Source organism: Macaca thibetana, chromosome 9, assembly GCF_024542745.1.
Source record: "Macaca thibetana thibetana isolate TM-01 chromosome 9, ASM2454274v1, whole genome shotgun sequence".
NCBI classification, from domain to species: domain Eukaryota; kingdom Metazoa; phylum Chordata; class Mammalia; order Primates; family Cercopithecidae; genus Macaca; species Macaca thibetana.
In genome coordinates, this window is record NC_065586.1 from 34989364 (window position 1) to 35001460 (window position 12097).

General features: G+C 41.5%; 2 protein-coding genes and 1 long non-coding RNA gene across 37 annotated transcripts in view; 2 read left to right on the plus strand and 1 right to left on the minus strand.

Annotated features, from left to right (window-relative positions):
- CREM (cAMP responsive element modulator) overlaps positions 1-7617 on the plus strand; it is an 86829-nt gene extending 79212 nt beyond the window's left edge. For 22 of the 35 annotated variants that reach the window (XM_050804798.1, XM_050804812.1, XM_050804830.1 and 19 more), the window contains 2 exons: positions 2044-2200; positions 6381-7617. In XM_050804798.1, coding sequence (XP_050660755.1) covers positions 2044-2200; positions 6381-6525 — 302 coding nt within the window. In that variant the 3' untranslated portion in view covers positions 6526-7617. The remainder of the gene's footprint in view (positions 1-2043; positions 2201-6380) is intronic. The other 13 variants (XM_050804826.1, XM_050804794.1, XM_050804796.1 and 10 more) reach the window with 1 other exon arrangement.
- The window catches only part of CCNY (cyclin Y), an 876528-nt gene that overhangs the window by 519239 nt on the left and 345192 nt on the right, over positions 1-12097 (plus strand). The gene's annotated exons all lie outside the window — the stretch shown is intronic.
- LOC126962991 (uncharacterized) lies at positions 5102-5588 on the minus strand. Its single transcript, XR_007728884.1, has 2 exons — positions 5355-5588; positions 5102-5196 (listed from the first exon to the last, which is right to left on the minus strand). It is a non-coding gene; the product is annotated as an uncharacterized LOC126962991 (long non-coding RNA).

A 12097-nucleotide genomic window follows, 5' to 3' on the forward strand; every position in this document is an offset into this window, starting at 1 on the left:
TGACAAAGTATTTGTCTCCCATGGGTAACATTTCACTTCTTATTCAATGGGTATAAAACATTTCCATGAAATATAGAAATGCTGTATTTTCCTCTTTTGATTGTAATTTAGTTCAGACAATTGTTAATAGAATTTGATAACTTTTTAAGAAATCTTTTTTCTTGCAGTTAGCTTTGAGAGAGCATATATTTTGTAATGTCTCATCAGAGTGACAAACTAACTCTGGACCATACGTTTCAATGTTGAAGCGTTGGTGGTAGAAACGTTTTATCACTCGAATCCATCTGTCTTTTCTAGGAAGCTATGTTTCTTGCAGTAGACAAATTTTGAATATAAATTAGGAAACTTTGAGAACTTACTTTTAGTATTTTATCTGAATACTAAGTAAATATTAAACCCTGTCTTTTAACTGTATGGTTATACTATGCTTAGACAATACTTTTAAATGAATATTTACAAATGTATTATTTTTCCTAGGAAACCTAAGAAAGACAAAAATTATCTTTCCGCAGAGAAACTAGGTTTAAGCAGAGCTTTGCTGGGTTTTTGTTGTTGCTGTTTTGTTTTGTTTTGTTTTGTTTTTTTTACTGAAACTGCAGTGAGCTCAATTCCTTCCAGTGCTTCAATCATTTTCTAGTAATGAGAATTGCACTTAAAGACATTCAGTGACTGTTTCAGGCATGATATGGAGTATAGGAAAATCTCTAAACTGAAACATTCACAGGATGGAGATATTCTGCTTCATGGAAATGTTTGCAGTGGTGTGCTACAGTCAGCTCCTGCTGGCTTGTTAGAGCCTATTGTTAAATTTTCAGGCCAGGTGTGGTGGCTCACGCCTGTAATCCCAACACTTTGCAAGGCTGAGGCAGGTGGATCACTTTAGGTCATGAGTTCAAGACCAGTCTGGCCAACATGGCAAAACAGGATCTCTACTAAAAATACAAAATTAGGCAGGCATGGTGGTGCACACCTGTAATCCCAGCTACTTGGGAGGCTGAGATACAAGAATCACTTGTACAGGGGAGGCGGAGGTTACAGTGAGCCAAGATTACACCACTGCACTCCAGCCTGGAGCCACTGAGTGAGACTGTCTAAAAAAAAAAGCCGGGCGTGGTGGCTCACGCCTGTAATCCCAACACTTTGGGAGGCCGAGGTGGGAGGATCATGAGGTCAGGAGATTGAGACCATCCTGGCTAACACGGTGAAATCCCATCTCTACTAAAAATACAAAAAATTAGCCGGGCGCGGTGGTGGGCGCCTGTAGTCCCAGCTAATTGGGAGGCTGAGGCAGGAGAATGGCGTGAACCCTGGAGGTGGAGCTTGCAGTGAGCTGAGATTGCGCCACTGCACTCCAACCTAGGCAACAGAGCGAGACTCCGTCTCAAAAAAAAAAAAAAAAAAAAAAGAAAATGTCAGTACCTTTGTGAGCTGGTTGTAAAACAGCGATTATTAAAAATTAAGTGTGTGTATGCACACATTTTATTTATTTATTTACACATTTAAAACAGTACTCAAAACTCATAATTTCTAAGTATTTTCTCTGTGCTCTGTGGGCATTGGCATCTGTTTTGTCTGTATGCTGTGTGCTTACTACGTGTGTGTCTTTCCAACTCTATGATCAGCAAAGTCACCTTGGCAGCTTGAAATTGGCCATGGTGGAAGTATTTACACCATGAGAATTATCAGAACACTACACATCAGGGCTTTTTCATTGTTTTCCCCTGAGGACTGTTTATTAAATATTTATTAGCACACCACTGATTTTAAGCTAAATGAGCACCTGTGAGCTTTTGCATTTGATAAAAACCTGTCTAAAATGCATTAGGACACTTTTCTCCTTAAATATTTAGAGCGTGCTGAATATCATTGTTCTAAGTGCTGAAGAAGATCTTTAATTGCTATAATGCTCAGAATAATTATCTTAAACATTACAAGATCACCTCTTATGAGATGTCAAAAGCATACCGTTTCCAGGTCAGTTTTATGTAAAATGCCAAATTGTGAATTCTTTATATAAGCTCGAAATACTTTGTTTTACTGCAGCTGCCACTGGTGACATGCCAACTTACCAGATCCGAGCTCCTACTGCTGCTTTGCCACAGGGAGTGGTGATGGCTGCATCACCCGGAAGTTTGCACAGTCCCCAGCAGCTGGCAGAAGAAGCAACACGCAAACGAGAGCTGAGGCTAATGAAAAACAGGTGAGATGTTTCTCAGGGAATCGGTAACTTCTAGAACACTTTTTTAAAATTACAATTTTCGCTGGGTGTGGTGGCTTACGCCTGTAATCCCAGCACTTTGGGAGGCTGAGGCAGGTGGATCACGAGGTCAGGAGATAGAGACCATCCTGGCTAACAGTGAAACCCCGTCTCTACTAAAAAATACAAAAAAATTAGCTGGGTGTGGTGGCGGGTGCCTGTAGTCCCAGCTATTCGGGAGGCTGAGGCAGGAGAATGGCGTGAACCTGGGAGGTGGAGCTTGCAGTGAGCCGAAATCGCGCCACTGCACTCCAGCCTGGGTGACAGAGCGAGACTCCATCTAAAATAATAATAATAATAATAATAAATATTAATAAATAATAACAATATATTAATAAGTAATAAAAATAAATTCCAGTTTTCAGCCAGGCGTGGTGGCTCACGCCTGTAATCCCAGCACTTTGGGAGGCTGAGGCAGGCAGATCACAAGGTCAAAAGATCGAGACCATCCTGGCCAACATGGTGAAACCCTGTCTCTACTAAAAATACAAAAATTAGCTGGGTGTGGTAGTGTGCGCCTGTAATCCCAGCTACTTGGGAGGCTGAGGCAGGAGAATCACTTGAACCCGGAAGGCGGAGCTTGCAGTGAGCCAAGATCGGGCCACTGGACTGCAGCCTGGGTGACAGAGTGAGACTCAGTCTTAAAAAAAAAGAAAAAGATTACAGTTTTCATAAGCTGTTTGTCCCAAGTTACATGTTATGTGGCATTTCATGTAGGTTTGTGCTCTGTGTGTGTTATTAGTTTGTCTTCTAGTCAGAATTCCTGGCCGTTAACTATTTCATCATCAGGAATTACATCCCTATGTTGTAAGGGTAGTGTTCAAAAGATACAGTAATTTTTTAAAATAATGATCAAAGGACTTCATGAGAAACAAAGAGCTATTTTGTATTTAGTGTTTGCTTTGTGAAGTAGATAAGTCGAATTTTTTAGCTTCTCTGAGCAAAATAAATTGAAGTGTAAGTGAAGCATTTCTTTTTGACATTTTCTACATGTAGTTTCCTTTTGTTTATTTTGTAACTTTTTTCCTCTATTACACTGAAATACATATTTAATATGATAAATTCTAGTCAAGTGCAAATACAAACTAACAAAAAGAATTAAAATCATCCATGGCTCTAATCACTTAGGATACCTCCTATTATAGTCTACGTACTTCCAGTCAGCTGTCATTTTCTCTCACTTTTTCTTGCTCCATAACTCTGTAATTTTATTTTTTAAGCAACATATTATAAAATGCTATTTTCTAAAACTTTTTAAAAATTAAAACATAAAATTTTATTTAACTTGTATATTATTTCTTGGTTTAGTTTTTATTATGGATAATGGTGCAAATTAATCTGATTTTCAAAAGGAACAGAATTGTCTTAAGAGTTTCCCAGTAGTCTTGTCACCTTAGTCCTAAGTGTCAAATAATGTCCTCATTGTGTGCAGCCAGGACAGAGGCTCAGCAGTGTTTGTTATCAAGGGTCCAGGCTCCCGCTCCCGGCTGTGTCATCTTCAGCATGTATCATTCATTCTCATGATCACAGCGTGGCTGCTGAACCTCTAGCCATTGCCTCAGACAGGAAGAAGGAAGAAGGGCTAGAGCCAAAAATTGGGGCTAGCTGAGGTCTGGCTCAACTGCAAACATTTCCTGGAAGACCCTCCCAGCAACTTTCACCTACATTTCATTGGCCAGAAATAGGTCTTTAGTCCCTAGCTGTATGGGATTCTGAGAAAGGTTTATTTTCGCTTTCTAAATCTCAGTTTCAGAGAAGACAAGAGAAAAGCAGATGATACCTGGCTGTTAGGTTGCTCATTGTCTGTTTAGCAGGTTTTAAGTGCTTTGTTCTACTGTGTCTTTAATGCTTACATGAGAGTAGGTGATTATTATGCCCAGTTTACGGATGAGGACCAGAAGTTCAGAGATGTTAAAGTTGGTCAAGATCACATGGCCCAAACTGGGCAGAACCAGGGCAACCAGGCAGTCTTTATTCTAGAGCCTGTCCTCTGTCCCAGCATCGGGCACCCCGAAAATACCCCATGATAACCTGCAGATTTCACTTCCTGGGAAAGTGTGTAGGCTTTAGTCTTTCACAGATAGATCTCTTACATATTCTCTTTTTATTCTTTGGTTGGTATCTATATTCGATATTTCATTATATTGCATTTCTGCCAATCCAGCAACAGTTTTTATTTCTTTCCAGCCTTGTCAGAGTTTCTTCTTTGCGTTGCATTTCCTCTCCGTGCTGAGGATATACTCAGACACATGCAAGCCTGAAAACTGAGCTCACTATTAATAGAAGAAACAGGTGTTTTCCATGGCTGAGGAGTACTTAGGAATGTACCATCTACTGATATGATCGGGGAAAGCTTTGTGCCTGGAACATTTTGACTCTAGTAATATGTGTGTCTGTGCGTGCACACACACACATGCACACTCAAATGTAAAATATGAAGTATGAATATTTATAATAGCTTGGTAAATAAAATGTTAAAGATTAAACACCCACAACACTACTATTAGGTCTTTAAATTTTTCATTTAATGGTAAGCCTGTTTTGTAAAAGGACTATCTTCCTTCTAGATCTAGAATTTAATATAATTTACTCATGAAAACCTTGGTATTCATAAATGAATTTCAGTTCCTTTGTGGAAAAGAGTTGAATTATGTTCCCAAAGTGGCAAATGTGTGTTTGGATTTATTCTTAACTTTTCCAATTGCATCATTTAGATTAAATTAGTCACTATAACGTTCAATTCAATTTTACATTTTAAATTTTTTTTGTTAACCAGCTGAGAAGTCTGAGAACTTTGTTCGTTCACAGGGTGAGTCCATTGTTCCTGGCTAGGAAGCGGGGGTCGATCTTTTCCTGCAGTTCATTTGGATTGAAGGTTCTTTGCTGACTCTTGCTTCCACAGTGAAAACACAGATATCCAGTCAGTGAGAGTCAGCTATCTTAAAAAAAAAAAATCACGTATACATCACATGTGGTTCAGGATACTAATTGGCATTATAGAAACTGGCGTTTAGACATTCAACACTGCTTTTGTTAACCTATTTGAATGATAATATATGTTTCAGTGTAGGCTTTTTTGACATGAAGGGTGATCTACCTCAAAGGCAGTTATTCTGGAATTGAATCCTCCAAAATGAGGCCAATCAAAGGGTATCTTCTACAGAGGAGTTAAGGGAAGTGGTTGCCATCCCTCCCACCCTGAAAAAAAGAAAAAGAGAAAATGTTGGCTCTACTTATTGTTTTGGTGGGGTTATGTATGAAAATGACTAATTCAACTCATCTGTTTGTGTTGTTGCTTTGGCTACTGGTCTGTTCCTTCTTTTGGGGCTTATTAGTGCTTTAAAATTCAACATATTGGATATTAAATGCATGTGATGAGGAAACAGTCTTGAAATATGCCCGGAGTTACTCAGTAGCTTCTTTTTTATAATTTTAATTGTGGTGGTCTCACATTTGTGGGTTTAAATTGTCTGAGTTATTGAGTGTTGTATTTTGTAGCCCCCGTCTTTAATTTTCAGAAGCACTGTCCATTTCATTTCGGTTTATAAAAATGCACATCTTTTGTTTATTGTTATGATTTATCCATGTTGTGTTTTCTAGCCAATAAACTGTGTCTTGCAGTCACAATTGATCTTGTTTTACTGAGATTTAGTTTTGAAGACTAAAAATCTCCAGTGTTGATATTTAAGGTTTTTGAAGATTCTTATAATCATTTTTGATCGCATAAAATTTATTTATTATGTTGGAGTATGTGCCTTTTGAGAGACAAAAAAATTAAGAGAATTGAAAGGATCTATAAATGTTTTTGTAGAAATTCCACTTGGGGATGTGGTCCTATTGTAGTTTACTGAAAACAGTTCTGCTCATTGTTACCAGTGGAATGTGTGCCCTAAGAAAACACCATTTGTGATGAATGCTGGGCAAACTGTGTTCTCAAGTCATTCCTGTTGTCCGATGGTTATCTTACAAAAAGCATGTGCTTGGTTATGTTTGTTATGTGGCTTTGTACAGTCCTTACCTAGGATCGATTGGCTGTTGAGTTCGGGGGGCAGAAGTGCACTGACCCACTGTGGATTGTGTTGGAAGGCTGTTCCTGTAGTCATTTGCCTTGTGTTGGTTCCAGGGAAGCTGCCCGGGAGTGTCGCAGGAAGAAGAAAGAATATGTCAAATGTCTTGAAAATCGTGTGGCTGTGCTTGAAAACCAAAACAAGACTCTCATTGAGGAACTCAAGGCCCTCAAAGATCTTTATTGCCATAAAGTAGAGTAACTGTCTTTGACTTGGACCTTGTTTACTGTGAACTCTAATCAAGGCAGGAGATGCAGCAGTCCTACTTATTGCCATGTGGACTTGTGGAAAGGACACGTGTGACCCTTAAGAATCCAGTTCGGATTAGTGTTTGAAATTGAATTGGGAATGTTGTTCCAGGATGTGGAATGCAGCTGTGATCACACTTACCGAGCTTACTTTGACCTGTTTGTCAATAGCATGCAAAAAAATGCTTTGTTTGCCCTTTGCTTCTGCTTTTTTCAGGGAAGCTGCCAAAGAATGTCGACGTCGAAAGAAAGAATATGTAAAATGTCTGGAGAGCCGAGTTGCAGTGCTGGAAGTCCAGAACAAGAAGCTTATAGAGGAACTTGAAACCTTGAAAGACATTTGTTCTCCCAAAACAGATTAGTAGAAATATTTAACTATGAACTGAAGACAGCATGTATAGTTGCTTTTGAAGGAATACAGTATATAGCTGGCAAGAATGGTGGCTTCTTTTCTTTGTATCATTCATCTTCTTTAATCTCTTAACATTCCTAAAATGCTTCACTGTATATAGTTAAGTCATAGCTATAACTTCAAATTTTTTAAAAGAGACAAACTAAAAAATGTATGTAACAGATTCTTAAAATGCAATATTTGTAAGGCTTGTTCCAATGCCACATACTTGCAGCTCCCATTCTCTGTGTCATCAGTAGTGTCCTATGCAATAAAATTATTTGCAGGTCTTTAAATCATTTTAGGAAAGGATGATCAAAAATAATGCATCCAGCAGTACAATGAAAGTAAACCACAAAAAAAATACCTCAGGAAAGAATAGAAAGAAAGTCTATCTAATGGCATGCCTATATGAGAAGAATAGCCTAGATATGAATATATGGCATTTGCAGATTTTTATATTAGTTGCTTTGTTAAAAAAAAAAAAAAAAAAAAAAAAAAGATTGTATTGCTGTCCTTGAATGCCATAGTCAAAGAGAGTTTTTAATAGAACCATGTTGGTTGCACTTTGTAGTGTTTGGTGCTCATTTAAATATCTGAACATTTACTACAGTTTTTAACTGTATTGTGTAACATAAAAGATCTTGCAGAAGTTCTTAGTGTCGGTTTAATATTAACTAATGAAAGTGATGACATATTTTTTCTATCTGGAATGAGCCTGTTGGGATCACATTGCATACCTTCCGGGTACAAGTCAGTTTCTACACTGGGTGCTGATCCTTGCATTCACCCTTTCTACCATGTCATGGTGGGGATGGCCGCAGGCTGTGCACCCAGAAGAAAAGAATGGCTGTTAGCGTTTCGGCCTTCGTGATGGCCTGAGACTATCTGTAGGTGGTCTGGAGCTGTCTGGCTGGTGGCCCCCTATTTTGCCATTTAGCGAACAACCACAGAAATTTTAAAAACAAAAGCATCCCAAGATTTTTTCATTTCAAAAAGCCTCAAAGTCCACATTAGATCAGATATCCTGCTGTCGGCACATTCAGCTGAGGTTCATTACAGTCGAAGCCGCAGTGTGATCTACGTTTCATGTTGTTTTAATAATAAAAAGCTTCAGGAAACAAGCCCAAAGCCCTCACCACAGGATGCTCTGTTCCCTCTCATTCCCTGACATTTCTTGATTGTCTGCTGCGTGCTGGACTCTGCTGTGTTTCCTACTGTGACTTCTGCTTTAAGGATGTCCCCGCCCCACCCCCCAGTTTCAAGGGTAGATCTGGTCAGTGTGGTGGGAGATAGAAAATTGGGAGGTGGTTTGTGGAGCATCCAGCTGCTGCTTCTCCTGTACCACTGGAATTCTTTCCCTTATCTGTCACTCCCAGCAAGTAGGGCATGTCATTGTTGGCTTTCTTTAAAAATATGTATTCTCCCTTCAGAGTCGGAGCTCTGAATTTTCTTTCTTTCTTTCTTTCCTTTCTCTTCTCTTCTCTTCTCTTCTCTCTCTTCTCTTCTCTTCTCTTCTCTTCTCTTCTCTTCTCTTTTCTTTTGACAGAGTCTTGCTTTGTTGCCCAGGCTGGAGTGCAGTGGCATGATCTCAACTCACCACAACCTCCACCTCCCGAATTCAAACAATTCTCCTGCCTCAGCCTCCCAAGTAGCTGAGATTACAGGCATGCGCCACTACACCCAGCTAATTTTTCTATTTTTAGTAGAGATGAGATTTCACCACGTTGGCCAGGCTGGGTTCAAACTCCTGGCCTCAAGTGATCCACCTGCCTTGGCCTCCCAAAGTGCTGGAATTACAGATGTGAGCCACTGCACCCGGCCTGAATTTCTTTTATCTCAATTTTTGTCTTCTCTTCTACAGAGAAGATGAGGAAAGAAGACAAGGAAGAAAAAGGAAAGGAAAACTCCAGGTTTCAGATGCAGGACAGTAGGGCCTTGCACTCACTCATCTGCCCAGTCAGTCGCTGTACATCAACGGTGTGGCTGGGGTGGATGGACACACAGAGGGGACACGAGGATCAGCAGGCAAGATGTACAAAGTTGGAGATGATGCACGCTACATGTTAGAATTCTAGAAAGATGCAGCTGGGGGTTAAATAGGAGACTTCATGTGGTAAGTGGATTTTGAACTGGGCCTTGAAGTGATTGACAGTGCTGGGGCATGGGGTTGGTACTTAGGGAATACAGAGCACACACACTGCTCCAAGGGGCTTGGGTCTGGAGGACGAGGGAGGCCAAGTTAGTTCTCACCCAAGAGTTAGTTTCATTTGAAAATTGGGGAAGACAGAATGAATGTGTGCGTGTGCATGTGTGTACTCCAGTCTGTAAAAGAGGTTATATTATTTCAGAGGAAAGGGACTCTATCCAATTTCTTGGGACCACCAGCAACAGAAGTCCCCCTTCCCAAACCCAGTGGTTTAAGCAATAAGGAAATATACTACCTTGCAAAACAAGAAGTCCAGTGGTAAGAAATTCCAGGCTTGCTAATTTGGTGACAACAATGTCATCACGACCAGACCCTGCCTCCTCATTCTTTTCCCTCTACCTGCTGGTTCCCCTGACCTAATACTGCTGCCACAGTCCCAGGCATCAGAAATGGGAAAGACAACACCCTTTTTGGAGAGTACTTTTTTTTTTGGTTTTTTTGTTGTTGTTGTTTTGAGACTGAGTCTCACTCTGTCACCCAGGCTGGAGTGCAATGGTGTGATGTCGGCTCACTGCAACCTCCACCTCCCAGCCCAAAGACTGGGCTGAAAGGCACTGGGTTGCTCATGAGGATTCCGCCCCTAGGGTTGGGGAGCTTCCAGGCTCTGGGGAAGCATATGGCCATCAATGTCGAATAAAACTGGGCTTCTGGAAGAATGGCGTGTAGACACTGGGGACGTCTGGCGCTGGGACTGAGTGAGCGCTTACCCTGTTCAAGAAGTGAGGAACAGCTTGTGAGAGGCTGGGGCTTGAGCCACGCTCCCAGACATGCACGGGAACTCTTATTCTTGTTCATGAAATGTATCCCTGAAACCAAGCTTCTGCTACCAAAATAGCACCATTTGACAGCAGTGCTTTCAGCCTTACAGCAGATACTGCCTACGACCTCTCCCTCAACAGAACCAGCAGTAGGGGAAGCTTTGCAGGGGGGAACGTTGCACATCTCACACACCCGTGCGTGCGGGATCCACAGCGCTCCCCACACCCTTGCATTCGGGATCCAGAGTTCTCACTGTGTGTGTCTTTCTTTGAATCCTAAAAGTTTCAGAATCTGGACTGCTGGGTATAGAAATTACTGCTCCAGGTTTAGGGGACTGCATACCTTCTCTGTCCTATCTAACTAGGTACTTCATAACGCTAAGTCATGTGAGATGGGAACATTAAGGAAATGAACTCCTTCTAGTATTTAAACATGTGTGACCATGAGGCATGCCTGAAACTGAGAACATGGACATCAGCAACATACTGTGCATGAATGGCGGCTATTTCAGTGCCAGATGCCTCATTCCTTGTTCAACCACACTTCTCAGTTTTCTTCATATATGTTTATGTCCAAAACATGCTGTTTCCCATGTGCCTAACAGTACAACTTTAAAAAATATGATTTGTGAAACCAACTTGATTGTTCTAGTCTACACCAAAAATAATTAGCCCGCTTTGACGTGTGAGGCAGGCAGAGCTGTTGCCAGTTGGCTGGCCATAATGCAGTGACTGTCCTATGGTAGTATACCGTGGTTCTCAGAAGCTCAGATGTGTCAGGCTGGAGTGCAGTGGCATGATCTTGGCTCACTGCAATCTCTGCCCCCTGGGTGCAAGTGATTCTCCTGCCTCAGCCTCCCGAGTAGCTGGGATTACAGGTGTGCGCCACCATGCCCATCTAATTTTTGTATTTTTAGTAGAAACAGGGTTTTGCCATGTTGGCCAGGCTGGTCTGGAACTCCTGACCTCAGATGATCCACCCGCCTTGGCCTCCCAAAGTGCTGGGATTACAGGCGTGAGCAACCGTGCCTGGCCATGCTTCACCTTTTCTAAGAGCATTTTAAAGACATAGACTTGATTCTGAACTACTCAAGCATGGTATATTTTAATCTTTATGGTTTGTGGGCAGGTTTTTCTATATAAATCCATTTTCTTGGCTGGGCATGGTGGCACACGCCTATAATCCCAGCACCTTAGGAGACTAGGGCAGGAGGATTGCCTGAAGCTAGGAATTAAAGACCAGCCTGGACAACATGGTGGGACTCTGTCTCCACAAAAAACAAACAAACAAAACATTAAGCAAATTAGTTGGGCATGGTGGTGTGCACCTATAGTCCCAGCTATAATATATACATGATTCATTGATCATGTTGCCTGTATCCTTAAATTGTCCCATCTTCAGGGCTATGTGATGCGGAGTTTCCAGAAAGCGACATGGGAGTCAGCATGTTCATTCACTCCTTCAAGTCAACAAGTGAGGCTGCCTTTGTAAGAAGTCCGGAAGGAGAGAGGGCAGCTTTGGGACCTAGGGCTGTGGCAACCCTGACATTACCAGCACCGTCCTGGGCTTGCTTTCTTCCAGCTGGGTATGTAGCTCCATGGATGCTACAGCCACGCAGTCATGGCAGTCAAGAATAACAGCTACTGTGTACAGAGTGCTCACCCTGCGCCTAGGGGCTTCCACATTTTATTCTCCTAACAGCTCTCATTTTGCAGATGAGGAAGCAAGGCTGGAGAAATTCAGTAGCTTGCCAAAGGTCACATGGCTCAGGACCAAGCGCAGAACCAGGACAGGGAGCCTCTGCCCTGGCGGCTCTCACCCAGTCTGGACCCAAAGGCAGGAAAGTGATAAGAAACACTTGCTGGCAATGACTCAAGCAGGTGGTGGCTGCGGAGAGAGCTCTGTGGTTCTGAGTGGCTGTGTGTGGGAACACCCAGACCTTCCTGTTCAAATGCACAAAAGCACATTTTCACTTCTCTCTGGTTTTTCAAATCCCTGATGCTGATCAGGAAAAAAATGACTTTACAGTTTAAGGACTAAGGTCTGGCTAGCTATTGGAACAGCAAAGTCACAGTTACGCTTATTGAAATAGAATCACAGCTAAAAGAGGTCTCGCCGGTGTAATTTTTTTATTTTTATTTATTTATTTTTTTGAGACAGGGTCTC